Raw genomic sequence first — 17,194 nt, 5'->3', positions numbered from 1 at the left:
TTATTCCAGCCTACGTCATGGGCAGCAATATTTTGGGCATGGGGTACATACTGTATGTATCACGTATGCATATATATATATACACTGTGTATATGTATCAAATATGTATATATACAGACTGTATATGTTCAGTATGCTCAACAAAGGTGACAGCATTGTTAACTAGCCCCACAATTAAAATGTCTCACCAGGATGATGCATCTGAAGGCTCTGGTAAATTCTAGGAGAGGAATAGAAAGAATGTTTCTATTTTTAAATAAACTATTTTTTTAATTTCCCCACCTAAGATTAGATCTGACTTGTGGAATTGGGAGAATAGGTTTTTGCTTTTGCTTTTTCCATTAACTGGAATTTTGACCTCACTGATTCCTCCACGCAAAGTTTAGTCAAGCAGTGTTCCTTCTGCAGTTGAAGGAGGTTACTTGGCTTTTTATAACAATAAAAGATACCTTTTAAATAGTACCAGCCTCCCTAAGATTAACAGCTAAAAATAACTATTATCATCACTGTTAATGGAGCATTTAATATAGGGCACAGAGAAGGAACTCTTTACTGTAATTATAGGAAGATCCTAGTATTAGGCAAAGCTTTCTGGAAAAGATAACTTCTGAACTGAGTTGTAAAGGCTGAGCAGGAGTGAAACAGGCAGGAAAAGGGTGCTCCAGGTTGAGTGAACAGTATAAAGAAAGGCTTCAAGTTAAAAGAAAGAATAGATTGTTCTGGGAATTCTTAACTGGTTAAGTATGGCCAAAGCATGGGGTGGGGGACAGATTATATGGGAAGAAAACAGAAAGAAATAAAGCTAGTGTAAGGCCAACCAGGGCCGGATCATACACAGCCCTAAATGCCATGTAAAGGGTATGGACTTTGTGACAGCCACTGTGGAGAGTGGTTTGGAGGGGTTAATGTTAACAGTGGCTAAGAATAAGCTAATGGCATTAAGTGAGAGCAGGTTTTGCTATAACATACCAGCCAACAACAACAACAACAACAAAATTTAACATATGGAATCTAGGAAGTCCTTGGAGTAAGTCTGGTTACCACAAAAGGTGAGAACTCCAGACATAACACTCAGTTTCTGTGATAACTGAAAGGCTGACAAGGAGTCATTAAGCTAGGACCTGGCATATAAATTAGACACTCAAGTAAATAATCGTTCCCTCACCCTAGCTTCTTTGCTCTGAGCAAAGGAGTTAAAAACCAAAGTTCCAGTCTCAATTTTGCTAAAGCCTTAATATTTTCATCTGTACAAAGGAGCAACATGGTCTGCTTTACAAGACTGTCCTGAATACAGGCTAAGAAACACAGTCTAGATTAGAGCTAGGTGCATACAGGTTGTTGTCTTGGAGCTCTCTTTAAACCTAATTTCAAGTTCAAAAAATCTTTAAAATCCTTTCTTGGCTATTCCACAGTGACAGTCTTCAGACACTTTATACATGTATTATTTTGGAGACAGCATTTTACTCTGTTGCCTAGAGTGCTGTGGCATCAGCCTTTCTCACAGCAACCTCAAACTCCTGGGTTCAAACAATCCTCCTGCCTTAGAGTAGCTGGGAATATGGGTACCCACCACGAAACCTGGCTAATATTTCTATTTTTAGTAGAGACAGGGCCTCACTCTTGCTCATGCTAGTCTCGAACACTTGAGTGCAAGAAATCCTCCTGCCTTGGCCTCCCAAGTGCTAGGATTCAGACACTTATATTTTCAATACTGACATCTCACAGGTCTTGCTCTAGTTCCTAGGTACAGAACAAAGATCTATCACTGGAAGACATAACACTGACTATTTCAGCTGTTATCTCACTCTCACTGTCCTAAAGGTAAGGAGAGAACAAAACATGCTTTGCTTTTTATGTTTAAAGGACCACAAATCTTAAAAATTTGAGATCTTGCCAATTTTTTATTCTGAAATTTAACAATCCCTCAATCTTCTCCCTCAATCCCACTTGAAATAAGGAAACTCATATATGATGGGCATACACAATGTGTTAGGTACTATTATCTTGGACAAAACTCATGAAGAAAGTATTAGTATCATTCCCACTGAACAAATGCATCTAAAGCTCAGAGAAATGAAGTATTTTGCTTGAAGGAGACAGAATGAGGGTTGGAACCCAGGTTATCAATCAGGCTCTAATACAAGACTTTCCACTACTTGTATTTCCCATAGTGTGTATACATCTTATTGGAGAAACATAAGCATCACTTTTAGATGATGCATAAACTTTTAATTATATATTGATTCTTTTTTTTTTTTTTTGAGACAGAGTTTCACTTTGTCTCCCTCGGTAGAGTGCTGTGGCATCACAGCTCACAGCAACCTCAAACTCCTGGACTCAAGAGATTCTCTTGCCTCAGCCTCCCAAGTAGCTGGGACTACAGGCACCCACCAAACACCCGGCTTTTATATTAAGAGACAAGGTCACGCTCTGGCCCAGGCTGGTTTCAAACTCCTGAGCTCAGGCAATCCACCCTCCTTGACCTCCTAGAGTGCTAGGATTATAGGCATGAACCCACCATGCTTGTCCTATATATTTTATTCTAATGCACATTAAAAATATTGATTTTCCATTCATTGAAGTGATAAAAATTGCCTTTGAAAATTAATATAAAGTATGCAATAGTAACAGTTTATAACTACAGATGATAAACTCTTCATGATTGTATCCAGGTATAGTGGCTAATGCCTATAATCCCAGCTATTTGGGAGGCTGAAGTGGGAGAGTCATGTAAATCTAAGAGCTATGATGATGCCACCATACTCCAGCCTGGGTGACAGAGAGAGAATCTATTTCTTAAAATAAAAAAAAAAAAAAAAGAAGAGAGCAAGATGGTGGCCAAGTAACAGCTTTCTTGCATCTGGGCACCGTGAGTCTAGGGAGATAAGACTCCAGGCATCCCTAGCTGGTGGGATTTGCCTATAATCATCCCTTTGAGGATACAGGGAGTCAGCGAGAGACTTCTAGACCCCAAGAGGAGGACAAAAACGGTGGAAAACTGGCAAGTGGTTGTGTTGTGTTCGAACCGTCTAATCCCGCTGGCAGCTGTAAATACAGTAGCAACGAGACTGCAAACTGGAAAGGCCTTACCTGTGAACTGTTTTGGTGTTTCTGGACTTGGCACTCAGTTGAACTGCCCTGGGGAGAGCTTGAGCGGGAGTGCAGAGAACTTTGGGCATTGTCTAGGGCCCCAGACTGAGCCATTGAGCCAGACGGAGCTAACAGTGTTTGGCTGTGGGCCGCAGGGAGCCATTGTGAGAGAATTGCCCCAGCAAGCTCCGCCCTCAGGGTCTCAGAGCAGGGATACGGCAGGAGCTAGTAACTTAGTGACTGAGCAGCCCAAAGGCGGGGACTGAGCTGCCTTACAGCCCTAACCCTCAGGGGCAGAGTGAGACCGGTTTCGGCACACTAGGTAAGTGGATAACCACTTCAGCAGTGATCCCAGTGACAAGCACTTTCCTGGGAAAGCTTCTGCTTAGCAAGTTTAGAAGTTTAAAGTGCTTTTAAGAGAGCTAAAGAGAGATTTAGGGTGTCTACCCTGTGGGGTTTGAGTAATCAGCGGAGGCCTCCAGTTGTATCAGCATTCTGATTAACATCTCATACCCCAGAAGACCACTTGTTGCCCAGACAATATTCAACAAGATATATATACTGCTTTGTTTCTGGTTATTTTTTGTTTGTTTGTTTTTTGTTTATTTTGATGTTGTTGTTATTTTGTTTTTTAATTTCAACCTTTTCTTTTTTATTTTTATTTATTTATTTATTTTTTTAGAGACAGAGTTTCACTTTATTGCCCTCCAGTAGAGTGCTGTGGCATCACATGGCTCACAGCAACCTCCAACTCCTGGGCTTAGGTGGTTCTCCTGCCTCAGCCTCCCGAGTAGCTGGGACTACAGGCGCCCGACATAACGCCCGGCTATTTTTTTTGTTGCAGTTTGGCCAGGACTGGGCTTGAACCCGCCACCCTCGGCATATGGGGCCGGCGCCCTACTCACTGAGCCACAGGCGCCGCCCAATTTCAACCTTTTCCGTACAGATTTTTTCTTTTCTTTCTCCATTTTTCTAGTTTAAATACAATTTCCCACTGCTGCCTTTTTCAATAACTAGAAGTTCAGTTTTGGTAGTGTTTCTATCCCTATTATTAGGTTTTTCACCCAATTTTATCCCGTTAAGTTTTCTGTTTGCTTGTTTTGGTTTGACTTATAGCATTTTTGTCTTTCCTCTCTACTTAGTGGAGGTAGGGTACTGTGTCTGATCAGGTTAGCAAAGAGCTGCTGACCAAAAGCAGAGAGAGGGAAGAAGGGAGGGGGGTGGGGCCTTGGTGCATGCCACACCTTCTGGGGGCAAGACATGATTGCAAGAGGGACTTTACCTAATGAATGCAATCAGTGTAACCTGGCTTTATTGTACCCTCAATGAATCCCCAACAATAAAAAAGAAAAAAAAAAAAAAAAGAGCTGCTGACCTCAAGGGAACCACCCACCAGGGCACCCCCACAGGTTGGGGTCTTTTTAAGGTTGTGTCAAAGTACCCTACTATATACCTATATTGCTCTGTCTCCCTCTTTCTGTGCATCTCTTCTTTTTGTCAATATTCCCTTTTACTCACCCCCTCTCTCCTTTCTCTATTTTCTTTTTGTTCTTTCTTTCTTTTATCCCTTCTTGCTCTTCAACCTTCTCATCCTTCTGGTCCTGTACCAAAAGGACTCATCGAAACCTTAGTCCACAGGCACAGGAACTTAAAGAGCAAGAGGAAGTGAAAGGAAAATTAGGACAGGGAAACAGATAAAAGAAATCACTCATGAAGAAGAATCAGCAGAAAACTCCAGGCAACATGAAGAACCAGTCCAGAACAACCCCTCCAAGAGACCATGAGGTAGCTACTGCAGAGGATTCCACCTATAAAGAAATGTTAGGAATGACAGAAAGGGAATTTAGAATACACATGATGAAAACAATGAAGGAAATGATGGAAACAATGAAGGAAACTGCTGATAAAGTGGATAATAACCAAAAGGAAATCCAAAAACAGAATCAAATAGGAGATGAATGATATGAAGACTATAGAAAGGATATAGCAGAGCTGAAGGAACTGAAGCAGTCAATTAGGAAACTTAAAGATGCAATGTAAAGTATCAACAACAGGTTAGACCATGCAGAAGAAAGAATTTCAGAAAGAAAGAATTTCTGGGTGAATTCCAGCCCAGAATTCTGTACCCAAAGCTCTTGAGATAACTCAGATAGTAGAAGAGGCAGAAAAGAAGAGAGAGAGAGAGAAAGCAGAACATTCACTGTCAGAATTATGGGACTTTATGAAGCGTTCCAACATATGAGTTATAGGTATCCCAGAAGGGGAAGAACAATGCTCCAGAGGATAGAAGCCATACTAGAGAATATTATAAACAAAAATTTCCCAAATATCACCAAAGATTCTGACACACTGCTTTCAGAGGGTTATCGGACCCCAGGTCGCCTCAACTCTAACCGAGCTTCTCCAAGACACATTGTGATGAACCTGTCCAAAATCAAGACAAAAGAAAAGATTCTGCAAGCTGCCAGGAGTAAGTGCCAGTTGACCTACAGGGGCAAATCCATCAGGGTGACTGCAGACTTCTCTAATGAAACTTTCCAAGCAAGAAGACAATGGTCATCTACCTTTAATCTACTTAAACAGAACAAATTCCAGCCCAGAATTCTGTACCCTGTGAAGCTAAGCTTTAAAATTGATGGAGAAATTAAATCATTTACGGATATACAAACACTGAGGAAATTTGCCACAACAAGACTAGCTCTACAGGAAATACTTCAACCTATTCTACACACTGACCATCACAATGGATCAGCAGCAAAGTAAGAACTCAGAAATTAAAGGACAGAACCTAACATCCACACTGATGCAAAAGATAAAACTAAGCAATGGACTCTCACAAAATAAGACGAATAGAAAACTATCACACTTATCAATTATCTCAATATATGTTAATGGCTGAATTCCCCACTGAAGAGGCATAGATTGGCTGACTGGATTAAAAAACACAAGCCATCCATTTGCTGTCTGCAAGAAACACACCTGGCTTCAAAAGACAAATTAAAACTCCGAGTCAAGGGTTGGAAGACAATTTTTCAGGCAAATGGAATTCAGAAGAAAAGAGGAGCTGCGATCTTATTTTCAGATACATGTGGATTTAAAGCAACTAAAGTCAAAAAAGACAAAGATGGTCACTTTATACTGGTCAAAGGAAAAATACAACAAGAAGACATTTCAATTCTAAATATTTATGCACCCAATTTAAATGCTCCCAGATTCTTGAAACAGACCTTACTCAGTCTGAGCAATATGATATCCGATAATACCATAATAACAGGGGACTTTAACACTCCTTGTACAGAGCTGGACAGATTCTCTAAACAGAAATTAAACAAAGATATAAGAGATTTAAATGAGACCCTAGAACAACTGTGCTTGATAGATGCATATAGAACACTCCATCCCAAAGATAAAGAATATACATTCTTCTCATCACCCCATGGAACATTCTCCAAAATTGATCATATCCTGGGACACAAAACAAATATCAACAGAATAAAAAGAATTGAAATTTTACCTTGTATCTTCTCAGACCATAAGGCACTAAAGGTGGAATTCAACTCTAACAAAAACATTCGACCACACACAAAGGCATGGAAATTAAACAACCTTCTGTTGAATAACAGATGGGTGCAGGAAGAAATAAAACAGGAAATCATTAACTTCCTTGAGCATAACAACAATGAAGATACAGGCTACCAAAACCTGTGGGACATTGCAAAAGCAGTTCTGAGAGGAAAATTTATCACTTTAGATGCCTACATTCGAAAAACAGAAAGAGAGCGCATCAACAAACTCACACGCCATATTATGGAATTGGAAAAAGAAGAACAATCTAAGCCTAAACTCAGTAGAAGAGAAGAAATATCCAAAATCAAATCAGAGATCAATGAAACTGAAAACAAAAGAATCATTCAGAAAATTAATGAAACAAGAAGTTGGTTTTTTGAAAAAATAAATGAAATAGATAAACCTTTGGCCAGACTAACCAGAAATAGAAAAGTAAAATCTCTAGTAATCTCAATCAGAAATGATAAAGGGGAAATAACAACTGATCCCACAGAGATATAAGAGATCACCTTTGAACACCACCAGAAACTCTATGCCCAGAAGTTTGACAATGTGAAGGAAACGGATCAATATTTGGAATCACACCCTCTCCCTAGACTTAGCCAGGAAGAAATAGAGCTCCTGATCAGACCAATTTCAAGCACTGAGATTAAAGAAACAATAAAAAAATCTTCCTGGTCCAGATGGCTTCACACCAGAATTCTATCAAACCTTCAAGAAAGAGTTTATTCCTGTACTACAGAAATTACTCAAAAAAATTGAGGAAGAAGGAATCTTCCCCAACACAAATCTATGAAGCAAACATCACCCTGATACCAAACCAGAAAAAGACCCAACTAAAAAGGAGAATTTAAGACCAATTTCATTAATGAATATAGATGCAAAAATTCTCACAAAATCCTAGCCAATAGATTACAGCTTATCATCAAAAAAGTCATACATCATGACCAAGTAGGATTCATTCCAGGGATGCAAGGCTGGTTTAACATACGCAAGTCCATAAATGTTATCCACCATATTAACAGAAGGAAAAATAAAGACCATATGATCCTCTCAATAGATGCAGAAAAAGTATTTGATAAAATCCAGCATCCTTTTCTAATTAGAACAGTGAAGAGTATAGGCATAGGTGGCACATTTCTAAAACTGATTGAAGCTATCTATGACAAACCCACAGCTAATATTTTACTGAATGGAGTAAAACTGAAAGCTTTTCCTCTTAAAACTGGAACCAGACAAGGTTGTCCTCTGTCACCTTTACTATTCAACATAGTGCTGGAAGTTCTAGCCAATACAATTTGGCAAGACAAGGAAATAAAGGGAATTCAAATGGGAGCAGAGGAGGTCAAACTCTCCCTCTTTGCTGATGACATGATCTTATACTTAGAGAATCCCAAAGACTCAACCACAAGACTCCTAGAAGTCATCAAAAATACAGTAATGTTTCAGGATATAAAATCAATGTCCACAAGTCAGTCAATAACAGTGAAGATGAGAAGCTAATTAAGGACACAACTCCCTTCACCATAGTTTCAAAGAAAATGAAATACCTAGGAATATACCTAACAAAGGTAGTGAACGACCTCTATAAAGAAAATTATGAAATCTTAAGAAAGGAAATAGCAGAGGATACTAACAAATGGAAGAACATACCATGCTCATGGATGGGAAGAATCAACATTGTAAAATGTCTATACTTTCCAAAGCAATCCACCTATTCAATGCCATTCCTATTAAAATACCAACATCGTACTTTCAAGATTTGGAAAAAATGATTCTGTGTTTTATATGGAACCAGAAAAAACCCCGTATAGCTAAGGCTGTTCTTAGTAATAAAAATAAAGCTGGGGGCATCAGCATACCAGATTTTAGTCTGTACTACAAAGCCATAGTTGTCAAGACAGCATGGTACTGGCACAAAAACAGAGACATAGACACTCGGAATTGAATAGAAAACCAAGAAATGAAACTAACATCTTATAACCACCTAATCTTCGATAAACCAAACAAGAACATACCTTGGGGGAAAGACTCCCTGTTCAATAAATGGTGTTGGGAGAACTGGATATCCACAAGTAAAAGACTGAAACTGGACCCACACCTTTCCCCACTCACAAGAATTGATTCAAAATGGATAAAGGACTTAAATTTAAGGCATGAAACAATAAAAATCCTCAAAGAAAGCATAGGAAAAACACTGGAAGATATTGGCCTGGAGAAAGACTTCATGAAGAAGACTGCCATGGCAATTGCAATAACAACAAAAATAAACAAAGGGACTTCATTAAACTGAAAAGCTTCTGTACAGCTAAGGAGACAACAACCAAAGCAAAGAGACAACCTACACAATGGTTAAGGATATTTGCATATTTTCAATCAGACAAAAGCTTGATAACTAGGATCTATAGAGAACTCAAATTAATCCACATGAAAAAAGCCAACAATCCCATATATCAATGGGCAAGAGATATGAATAGAACCTTCTCTAAAGAAGACAGACGAAGGGGCAGTGCCTGTGGCTCAAAGGAGTAGGGCGCCAGCCCCATATGCCAGAGGTGGTGGGTTCAAACCCAGCCCTGGCCAAAAACTGCAAAAAAAAAAAAACACAGACGAATGGCTAACAAACATGAAAAAATGCCCTATCTATTAGAGAAATGCAAATCAAAACCACCCTGAGATGCCATCTAACCCCAGGGAGAATGGCCCACATCATAAAATCTCAAAACTGCAGATGCTGGCATGGATGTGGAGAGAAGGGAACACTTTTACACTGCTGGTGGGACTGCAAACTAGTACAACCTTTCTGGAAGGAAGTATGGAGAAACCTCAAAGCACTCAAGCTAGACCTCCCATTTGATCCTGCAATCCCATTACTGGGCATCTACCCAGAAGGAAAAAAATCCTTTTATCATAAGGACACTTGTACTAGACTGTTTATTGCAGCTCAATTTACAATCACCAAAATGTGGAAACAGCCTAAATGCCCATCAACCCAGGAACGGATTAACAAGCTGTGGTATATGTATACCATGGAATACTATTCAGCCATTAAAAAAAATGGAGACTTTACATCCTTCGTATTAACCTGGATGGAGTAGAAGACATTATTCGTAGTAAAGCATCACAAGAATGGAGAAGCATGAATCCTGTGTACTCAATTTTGATATGAGGACAATTAACGACAATTAAGGTCATTGTCGGGGGGAGGAAAAGCAGAGAGAGGGAAGGAGGGAGGGGGGTCGGGCCTTGGTGCATGCCACACCTTCTGGGGGCAAGACATGATTGCAAGAGGGACTTTACCTAACAAATGCAATCAGTGTAACCTGGCTTATTGTACCCTCAATGAATCCCCAATAATAATAATAAAAAAAAAATCCCAAAACTGCAGATGGTGGCATGGATGTAGACAGAAGGGAGCACTTTTACAGTGTCAGTAAGACTGCAAAATCATACAGCTTTTTTGGAAAGGAGTATGAAGAATCCTCAAAGAACTAAAAACTCAAAATCCTCAAAGAATCCTTTCATTTGATTCCGCAATCCCATTACTAGGCATCTACCAGAAAAAAAAAAATATATATATATATATTTTATCATAAGGACATTTGGACTAGATGGTTTATCGCAGCTCAATGTACAATGGCCAAGATGTAGAAACAATCTAAATGCCCATCAACTCAGGAATTAATAAACTGTGGTATATGCATACCATGGAATCCTATTTAGCCATAAAAAAGATGGAGACCTTACATCTTTTGTATTAACCTGGATGGAGTTCAAACACGTTCTTCTTAGTGAAGTATCACAAGAATGGAAAAGCAAATATTCAATGTACTCAATACTACCATGAAGCCAGTAGATGACCTAGTACATGCCCACACAAGGGAAAATCTCAATTCAATTTAGAATGGGGGGAGGGGAAAGGGGGAAGGAAGAGGGGGGGAAGGAAGGAGGGAAGGAAGGGAAGGGGGAAAGGGGGAGGAGTATTGATGTGCTCCCACTTAATGGGCACAATGTAAGGTTGTATGGCACACCTCCTTAGGGTAGGTCATTACTACAACAAGAACTCTACCTAACAAATGCAAACACTGTAACCTAATTGTTGGTACCTTCACATTAATCTGGGAGGAAATAAGGCCAAATGCAGTGGCTCACACTGAGAGGCAGAGGCAAGAGGATCACTTGAGGTCAGGAGTTTGAGACCAGCCTAGGACTCCATCTCTACTAAAAATAGAAAAATTAGCCAGGTGGTGTAGTGGCAGGTGCCTATAGTCCCAGCTACTTAGGATTCTCATTGTCCACAATATATTTACTTCCCTAGTATACAATCAAGTAGGAAGAGAACTGACAACCTCCAGAGAAACAAGTTTTACAAACTAGAGTGATTTGTTTGTATATAATTCTTCTTGTCTTTACAGTATATAGTCAAAACACTGTTCTCAAAGATCAGTTCCTTTATTCACCATCCCCTTCTGTGTTGCTATGTGATGTATCTGTATACCAGGTAGTTATTTGTCACAGTGTGCAATCCATTTCTCTGCACCCCTCCCCCATCACGTCATATCATGGTAGATTAAAAAAACTACAGTAAAAAAAAATTGCAGTAAAATCTGCTTTTTTGTGGTGTATTGTTCTACGGGTTTTGACAAATGTGTAGAATTATGTGTTGACTACCACAGTTCCATACAGAATATTACTTACCCACCCCCCACTATTCCCATGGCAACTACCATTTTAATCCTGCTTTCTCAGCACCAACCAAGAGGTGGCATGGTTTCTCTCTGAGAGGCAGCCTTTACCAAGCAACCGAGCCTGCTTGCGCAGCTTGGAGAAACAGTCTTAAGAAGACAGCTCCCTATTCCTCACATCCCATGTCATCTTCTCCTGCCTATGGTTAGAAGAGTCATGAGATTAAGTTTCTTCTTTCCTGAAATAGGTGAGTTTGGCTGGAAGCCTCAGAATCTCACACTCCAGTTGAATAAGCAGGATGATTCAGCAGAATAGTCAACAAGGCAACTCATAACTATCCTTTGATAAAATATTCACAGTGGGGTGGAACCTGTGGCTCAGTCGGTAAGGCGCCGGCCCATATACGGAGGGTGGCGGGTTCAGGCCCGGCCCCGGCCAAACTGCAACCAAAAAATAGCCGGGCGTTGTGGCGGGCGCCTGTAGTCCCAGCTACTCGGGAGGCTGAGGCAAGAGAATCGCTTAAGCCCAGGAGTTGGAGGTTGCTGTGAGCTGTGTGAGGCCACGGCACTCTACCGAGGGCCATAAAGTGAGACTCTGTCTCTACAAAAAAAAAAAAAAAAAATTCACAGTGAGGGCACCAAAGAGAGATGAGAAAATTGGAGGCCAAAACCAAATCAAGGTAAAGGAGGGAAGATGAGCACAGACACTTTCTTCAGGCTAGTACTTGTTTGGTATTGGTGGATGGAAAAGACTTCTGTGTAGGATAATATTTAGAAATAAACTTATCCTACATCAAGCACACAAAGTAATTCAGTGTGAGTTTAAAATGACATGCTTTTCTTCCAGAGGCTAAAGAGGCTTGGACCCCCCTGGGTTACTCACAGAGTTAGGCTTTTTTGGAATTGTAAAATTCCTTAGGCCTTTTCTCTGAAGCAGTACACCCCGTGAAGCCTGAGATCCAAGGGCATGCCGCCCTTCCTCAGGGATACAGGCCAGAGGGTTGACATATGTTAACAACATACTGTCAGAGGTCTATAGGTGCTCTGCCCTGAAGGAAGGTCACAGTCGTTACTTCATACTGAGTAAACTGAGTGAATGCTTGAAGATATTCTTCTATTAACTTTGTTCCCCTATGACTGCTTTCGTCTTTGTGCCCTGCTTGGAAAACTAGTCACTGTTTAGAGGAAGGGATTTACTACACAAGTGGTTACATTGATATGACAAATATTTCCTTTCAAGTTAAAATTCAGCTAATAGATAAGGGATTAGGTGTGTACGTGACTGGAAGAGTATAAAACTTAAACTTGGAATAAAGAACTTTGCTAGGGCGGCACCTGTGGCTCAAGGAGTAGGGCGCCGGTCCCATATGCTGGAGGTGGCAGGTTCAAACCCAGCCCCGGCCAAAAAAAAAAAAAAAATAAATGAACACACAAAAAAAAAAAAAAAAAAAAGAAAAAAAAAAAAGAACTTTGCTATATGCCATCCCACGGTGTATAGTCTGTTTCTTGACTTAATAATTACAGGAGCGAGTTTACACCTACAGCAAAGCTGCTGCTCGTTCGCGTCTCGGTTCACGCAACACTTCTGTAAGAGGAAACTAATAGTGGAGAAGGGAAAGGATTTTCAGGTAGAAAAAAAAAAAACCTGAGCACAGGCAGGACAGTGTAAGACATCCCTTGATGTATAGTGTTCTAGGCAGAAGATGTGTTAGAAACTTGGTAACATTTCAAATACCCAAGTATGGTATTTATCATTCAGTAAACACAGGGCATTCCAATATACAAATAGCTATGCTACGTGGTAGACATTTGAAGCAGTACATTATCCATGTGTGGTTAAGTACAAACTCCTATTAATTACAAATTATAATTTGGCTAGACAGAGTCTGTAATCCAGCATTCTGGGAGACCAAAGTGGGAAAATCACTTGAGCTCAGGAGTTTGAGATCAGCCTGAGAAAGACAGAGACACTGTCTCTACTAAAAATAAAAATTAGCCAGGTATGGCGGCAAGCACCTGTAGTCCCAGCTATTCAGGAGACTGAGGCAGGAGGACTGCTTGAACCCAGGAGTTTGAGGTTGCTGTGAGGTAGGGTGATGCCACGGCCCTGTCGCCTGGGCAACAGAGTGAACCTGTCTTTCTAAAAAGAAAGATACAAACAACCAAGCCCCACTACTTAAATTCATCTAAATGCTCTTCCATATTTTTCTTACCTTTCTTTATAACAGGCAAGTTTCCACTTATTCCATACACAATAAAACCAGTCTTAAGTATATCTGGATGTCTGCATTCATTGATGCTGTAAAACCAGTCTTAACACCTCACTAAATCTGACTAACCCCATAATCCCTGAACACAGCTACTAGGAACCCTAATATCTTGTTAAGTATTTTATGTCTGCTATCATATTTAATCCTCTAGAGAACTCTGCAAGGTATCATCCTACCACTTTAAAGGTAAGATAATTGAGTACCAGAGAAAAGAAAGCAAACTGCCTAAGGACACAGAGCTATCTTGTCCGCCCTAAAGCCTCTATTCTTTGTACTGAATGACACTGCCCTACTCTACTAGCCACTTTCCCTGGGAATATTTCTCTAGGGTTCTGACATTGGTCTTTCTCGCCTCTATATTTAAGCTCTCTCTGTGGGTAATCATCACCCACTGACAAGACTTTCACTACCACTTCTATGCCAACAGCTCCACAAACCCCTCTCTGCAGGCAGGACTTTTTGCTTCAGTCCAATCCTGTATATCCAATTTCCTTGGTAGACAACTCTGTACCCTTCTTGGGTACCTCAAACTCAGCATTACCAAGACCAACATTTTGCCCCACCCTGCTTTTTAGTCTGACTTTTTTTTTCTCCTAGTAGGGCCATTACTCTTAATCTAAATTTTCAGCTTTAACATCCGGTACAGCCTAATATTCAATGTGCTACCAACTCCTACAGGTTCTTCCACAACATCTCCCCGTCTGTGCCATCTTTCTCCTTCCCCCCTACAGATCCTTCTTACCTTCCTTCTGGACCCCTCTAAAAACTTGCAAGGTGGCTTTTCTGCTTCTCCTAGTCCAGTCCACCCATCAAAGTTGCTCTTTGTATTAATCCTATTACAATATCAGTTTATTCAGGTCATCTCCAAGCTAATGGCTCCTGGAAAGCTTTCCCAAATTCCCCCCACCGACCTGGATGCTGATATCTGAGCGTGCCTAGCCTCTGAGAACACCATGGTTCTAGAAAATAAAATAGTATCACATTCAGGGGAACCTCCTATCTTCTGCCTTTCCATAAAAAATTGCTACTTCCTGCCATCATCTTCTAAAAGAACAATTGGAGTACATTAACCCCGGTTAGAACCTTATTGTTAACTAGGGTCTTGCCACATGGAACTCACATAGTATTCCCACAGAATCCTTAACATCTCACCAGTCTTTATTCCCATGTAGTCTGGGAAGTTCCTATGTCAGGAACTGTACCAGATTCATTTCTGGGATTATGAATACATAGGATAAGTCCTGGTATATAAAGCAGGCCTGGGAAATTACTAACTCCAAACCATAATAGTTGACGCTAAAAGAAAAGTGATGAATAAAGAAGGTGCACAGTGAGAGCCAAGAGCACCACTCACCCTTCCGGTTCATCCCCATCTGGAGGCATTTGAGCAGGCGGCAGTATTGGCACCTGTTTCTCTGCTTCCGAGACATGACACAGTTCTTGTCACGACTGCACCGATACACCCGTTTGTTGCAAATGCTCCGCTTGAAAAACCCTTTGCAGCCTTCACAGGAAATGATCCCATAGTGCAAGCCTGTAGCACGGTCCCCACAAATGAGACAGGTTCGTTGTTCGGCCCGATCATCTGGAACAGAAACTGAACACGTTCAAGTTAGAGCACAACGGAAATTAATGGCTTCAAACCTGCAATTACTAAAATGAGCAATCCTGCCCTGCATAGATTAAGAACTCCAGGCAATGGGTGGTACCTTGGCTCAAGGAGTTGGGCACCGGCCCCTTACACGGAAGGTGGTGGGTTCAAACGCAGCCCAGGCCAAAATAAAACTGCAAAAATAATAATAATAATTAAAAAATTAAGGATGTTCTTAAAAAAAAAAAATAAGAACTCCAGGCCAAAGGGCAAATATGGAGCTCATCTTTGGAACTTTGTTGTAGGAACAGCTTCTGCATCTACCTGCAGATATGACAAACACAGCCTATCTAAAAAAATAACTTCCACTCTACCTGATCTTCACCATCCCTTGGACCAAAATCTAAGACAAAAACCTAGAAAACATCTTTTATTTCTCTGTCTCTCTTACCCTCCTCATCCACAGTCCATCAATTCTATCCCTATAGGAGGTAGTATTACTGACAATAAATGTAAATGCCTAGCACATGGTATACACCCAATAAATAATAGGTATAATTGTTAACAAAGTGAAGAAGTTTTAACCATGCCCAGCTAAGGCAGTTACCCGTCCATCTAATAAGATTTATTGAGCAATTATTCTACTCTAGGCACTGTCTTAAGGCATTGATACAGCAGTGGGCAAAATCTCGGGTGAAGCTTACATTCTAGCACAATATCTATTCTATGTCCAGGCCCTATGCTAGGACATAAATAAATCAGCATGATCCCCATAGTCAAGGGACTTGCTGACTAGCAACAAAGAAGTTAGTCAAGAAGGAAATTCAGGCTAGAATATAGCTCTCTACTTCTTCCTTCAAACTATACTTACTTGGTACAAAGCCAAATGCAAACAAACAGGCACATAACAAAAAGCACCCTGGTGAACTGTGATATGAGGTTTTGCCAACAGGTATAAGAAACTTCCAGGAAGGCCAGAACAGTGGCTTATGCCTATAACCCTTGCATTCTGGGAGGCTGAAACAGGAGGATTGCTTGAGGCCACGAGTTTGAGACCATCCTGAGAAAGAGTGAGGCCTCATCTCCATAAAAAATTAGAAAAATCAGCTGGGTGTAATGGTATAAACCTGTACTCCCAACTACTCAGAAGGCTGAAGCAGGAGAATCATTTAAGCCTGAGTGTGAGGTTGCAGTGAGCTATGATGATGTCAGATGACAGACTGAGACTGTCTCTTCCCTCCCACCCCCCACCAAAAGTCTCCAACCTCCAGGGAAGGTTTAACCAGAGAGTTGAACCTCATTCCTGAGCAAGAGGCAAAATATAATGATTAATTAAGAACTTCACTGTAGAGACAGGCATGGTGACTTGCACTTGTAGTCTCAGCTACTCAGGAGGCTGAGGTAGAAGGGTTGCCCAGGAGCTTGAGGCCAGCCTGAGCAACACAGCAGGATCTCTAAAAATACATATATTTTTTTAATTAGCTGGGTGTAGTGGCATGGGCCTATAGTTCCAGCTACTTGGGAGGATGAGCCATGAGGATCACTTGAGCCCAGGAGTTTGAGGTTGCAGTGAGCTATGATGATACCACTTCAGCCTGGGAGACAGAATGAGACCCTATCTCTAAAACAAAAATGAAACAAAAAACATCATTATGCTTTGATTAGAGAACCCCTTAGAATTAGAAAGATTCTAATCTGAACCTTAGCTGAGTGAACTTTGTAAAAATCAACCTATTTTACCTCTGTAATTTCTTTCATCTGTAAAATGGGGGTATAACGGTATCTATATCCCATGGATAAAGTACTCATCACAGTACTTGGACTACAACAGACATTTAATAAATGTTAGCTATTGTTTTCTTCTTTATCCTTCTCCTTCTCCTTGCAGGTCCATTATCACCTAATGTGATAATGACATTCTATTCCTGGAAAGAAAAGCACTTGAAGGCAATGTTAAATGAGGGTCATCGTGGTCCACACAGGAAGGATGC

The 17,194-nt window shown here is 40.6% G+C and overlaps 1 protein-coding gene across 6 annotated transcripts in view; it reads right to left on the bottom strand.

Annotated features, from left to right (window-relative positions):
* The window catches only part of NR6A1 (nuclear receptor subfamily 6 group A member 1), a 275,618-nt gene that overhangs the window by 33,544 nt on the left and 224,880 nt on the right, over positions 1-17,194 (bottom strand). For 5 of the 6 annotated variants that reach the window (XM_053562713.1, XM_053562725.1, XM_053562745.1 and 2 more), the window contains one exon: positions 14,967-15,209. In XM_053562713.1, coding sequence (XP_053418688.1) covers positions 14,967-15,209 — 243 coding nt within the window. The remainder of the gene's footprint in view (positions 1-14,966; positions 15,210-17,194) is intronic. The other variant, XM_053562734.1, reaches the window with a different exon arrangement.

Source organism: Nycticebus coucang, chromosome 2 (genome assembly GCF_027406575.1).
Source record: "Nycticebus coucang isolate mNycCou1 chromosome 2, mNycCou1.pri, whole genome shotgun sequence".
Taxonomy (NCBI): domain Eukaryota; kingdom Metazoa; phylum Chordata; class Mammalia; order Primates; family Lorisidae; genus Nycticebus; species Nycticebus coucang.
This window is presented reverse-complemented; position numbering and strand designations above follow the sequence as displayed.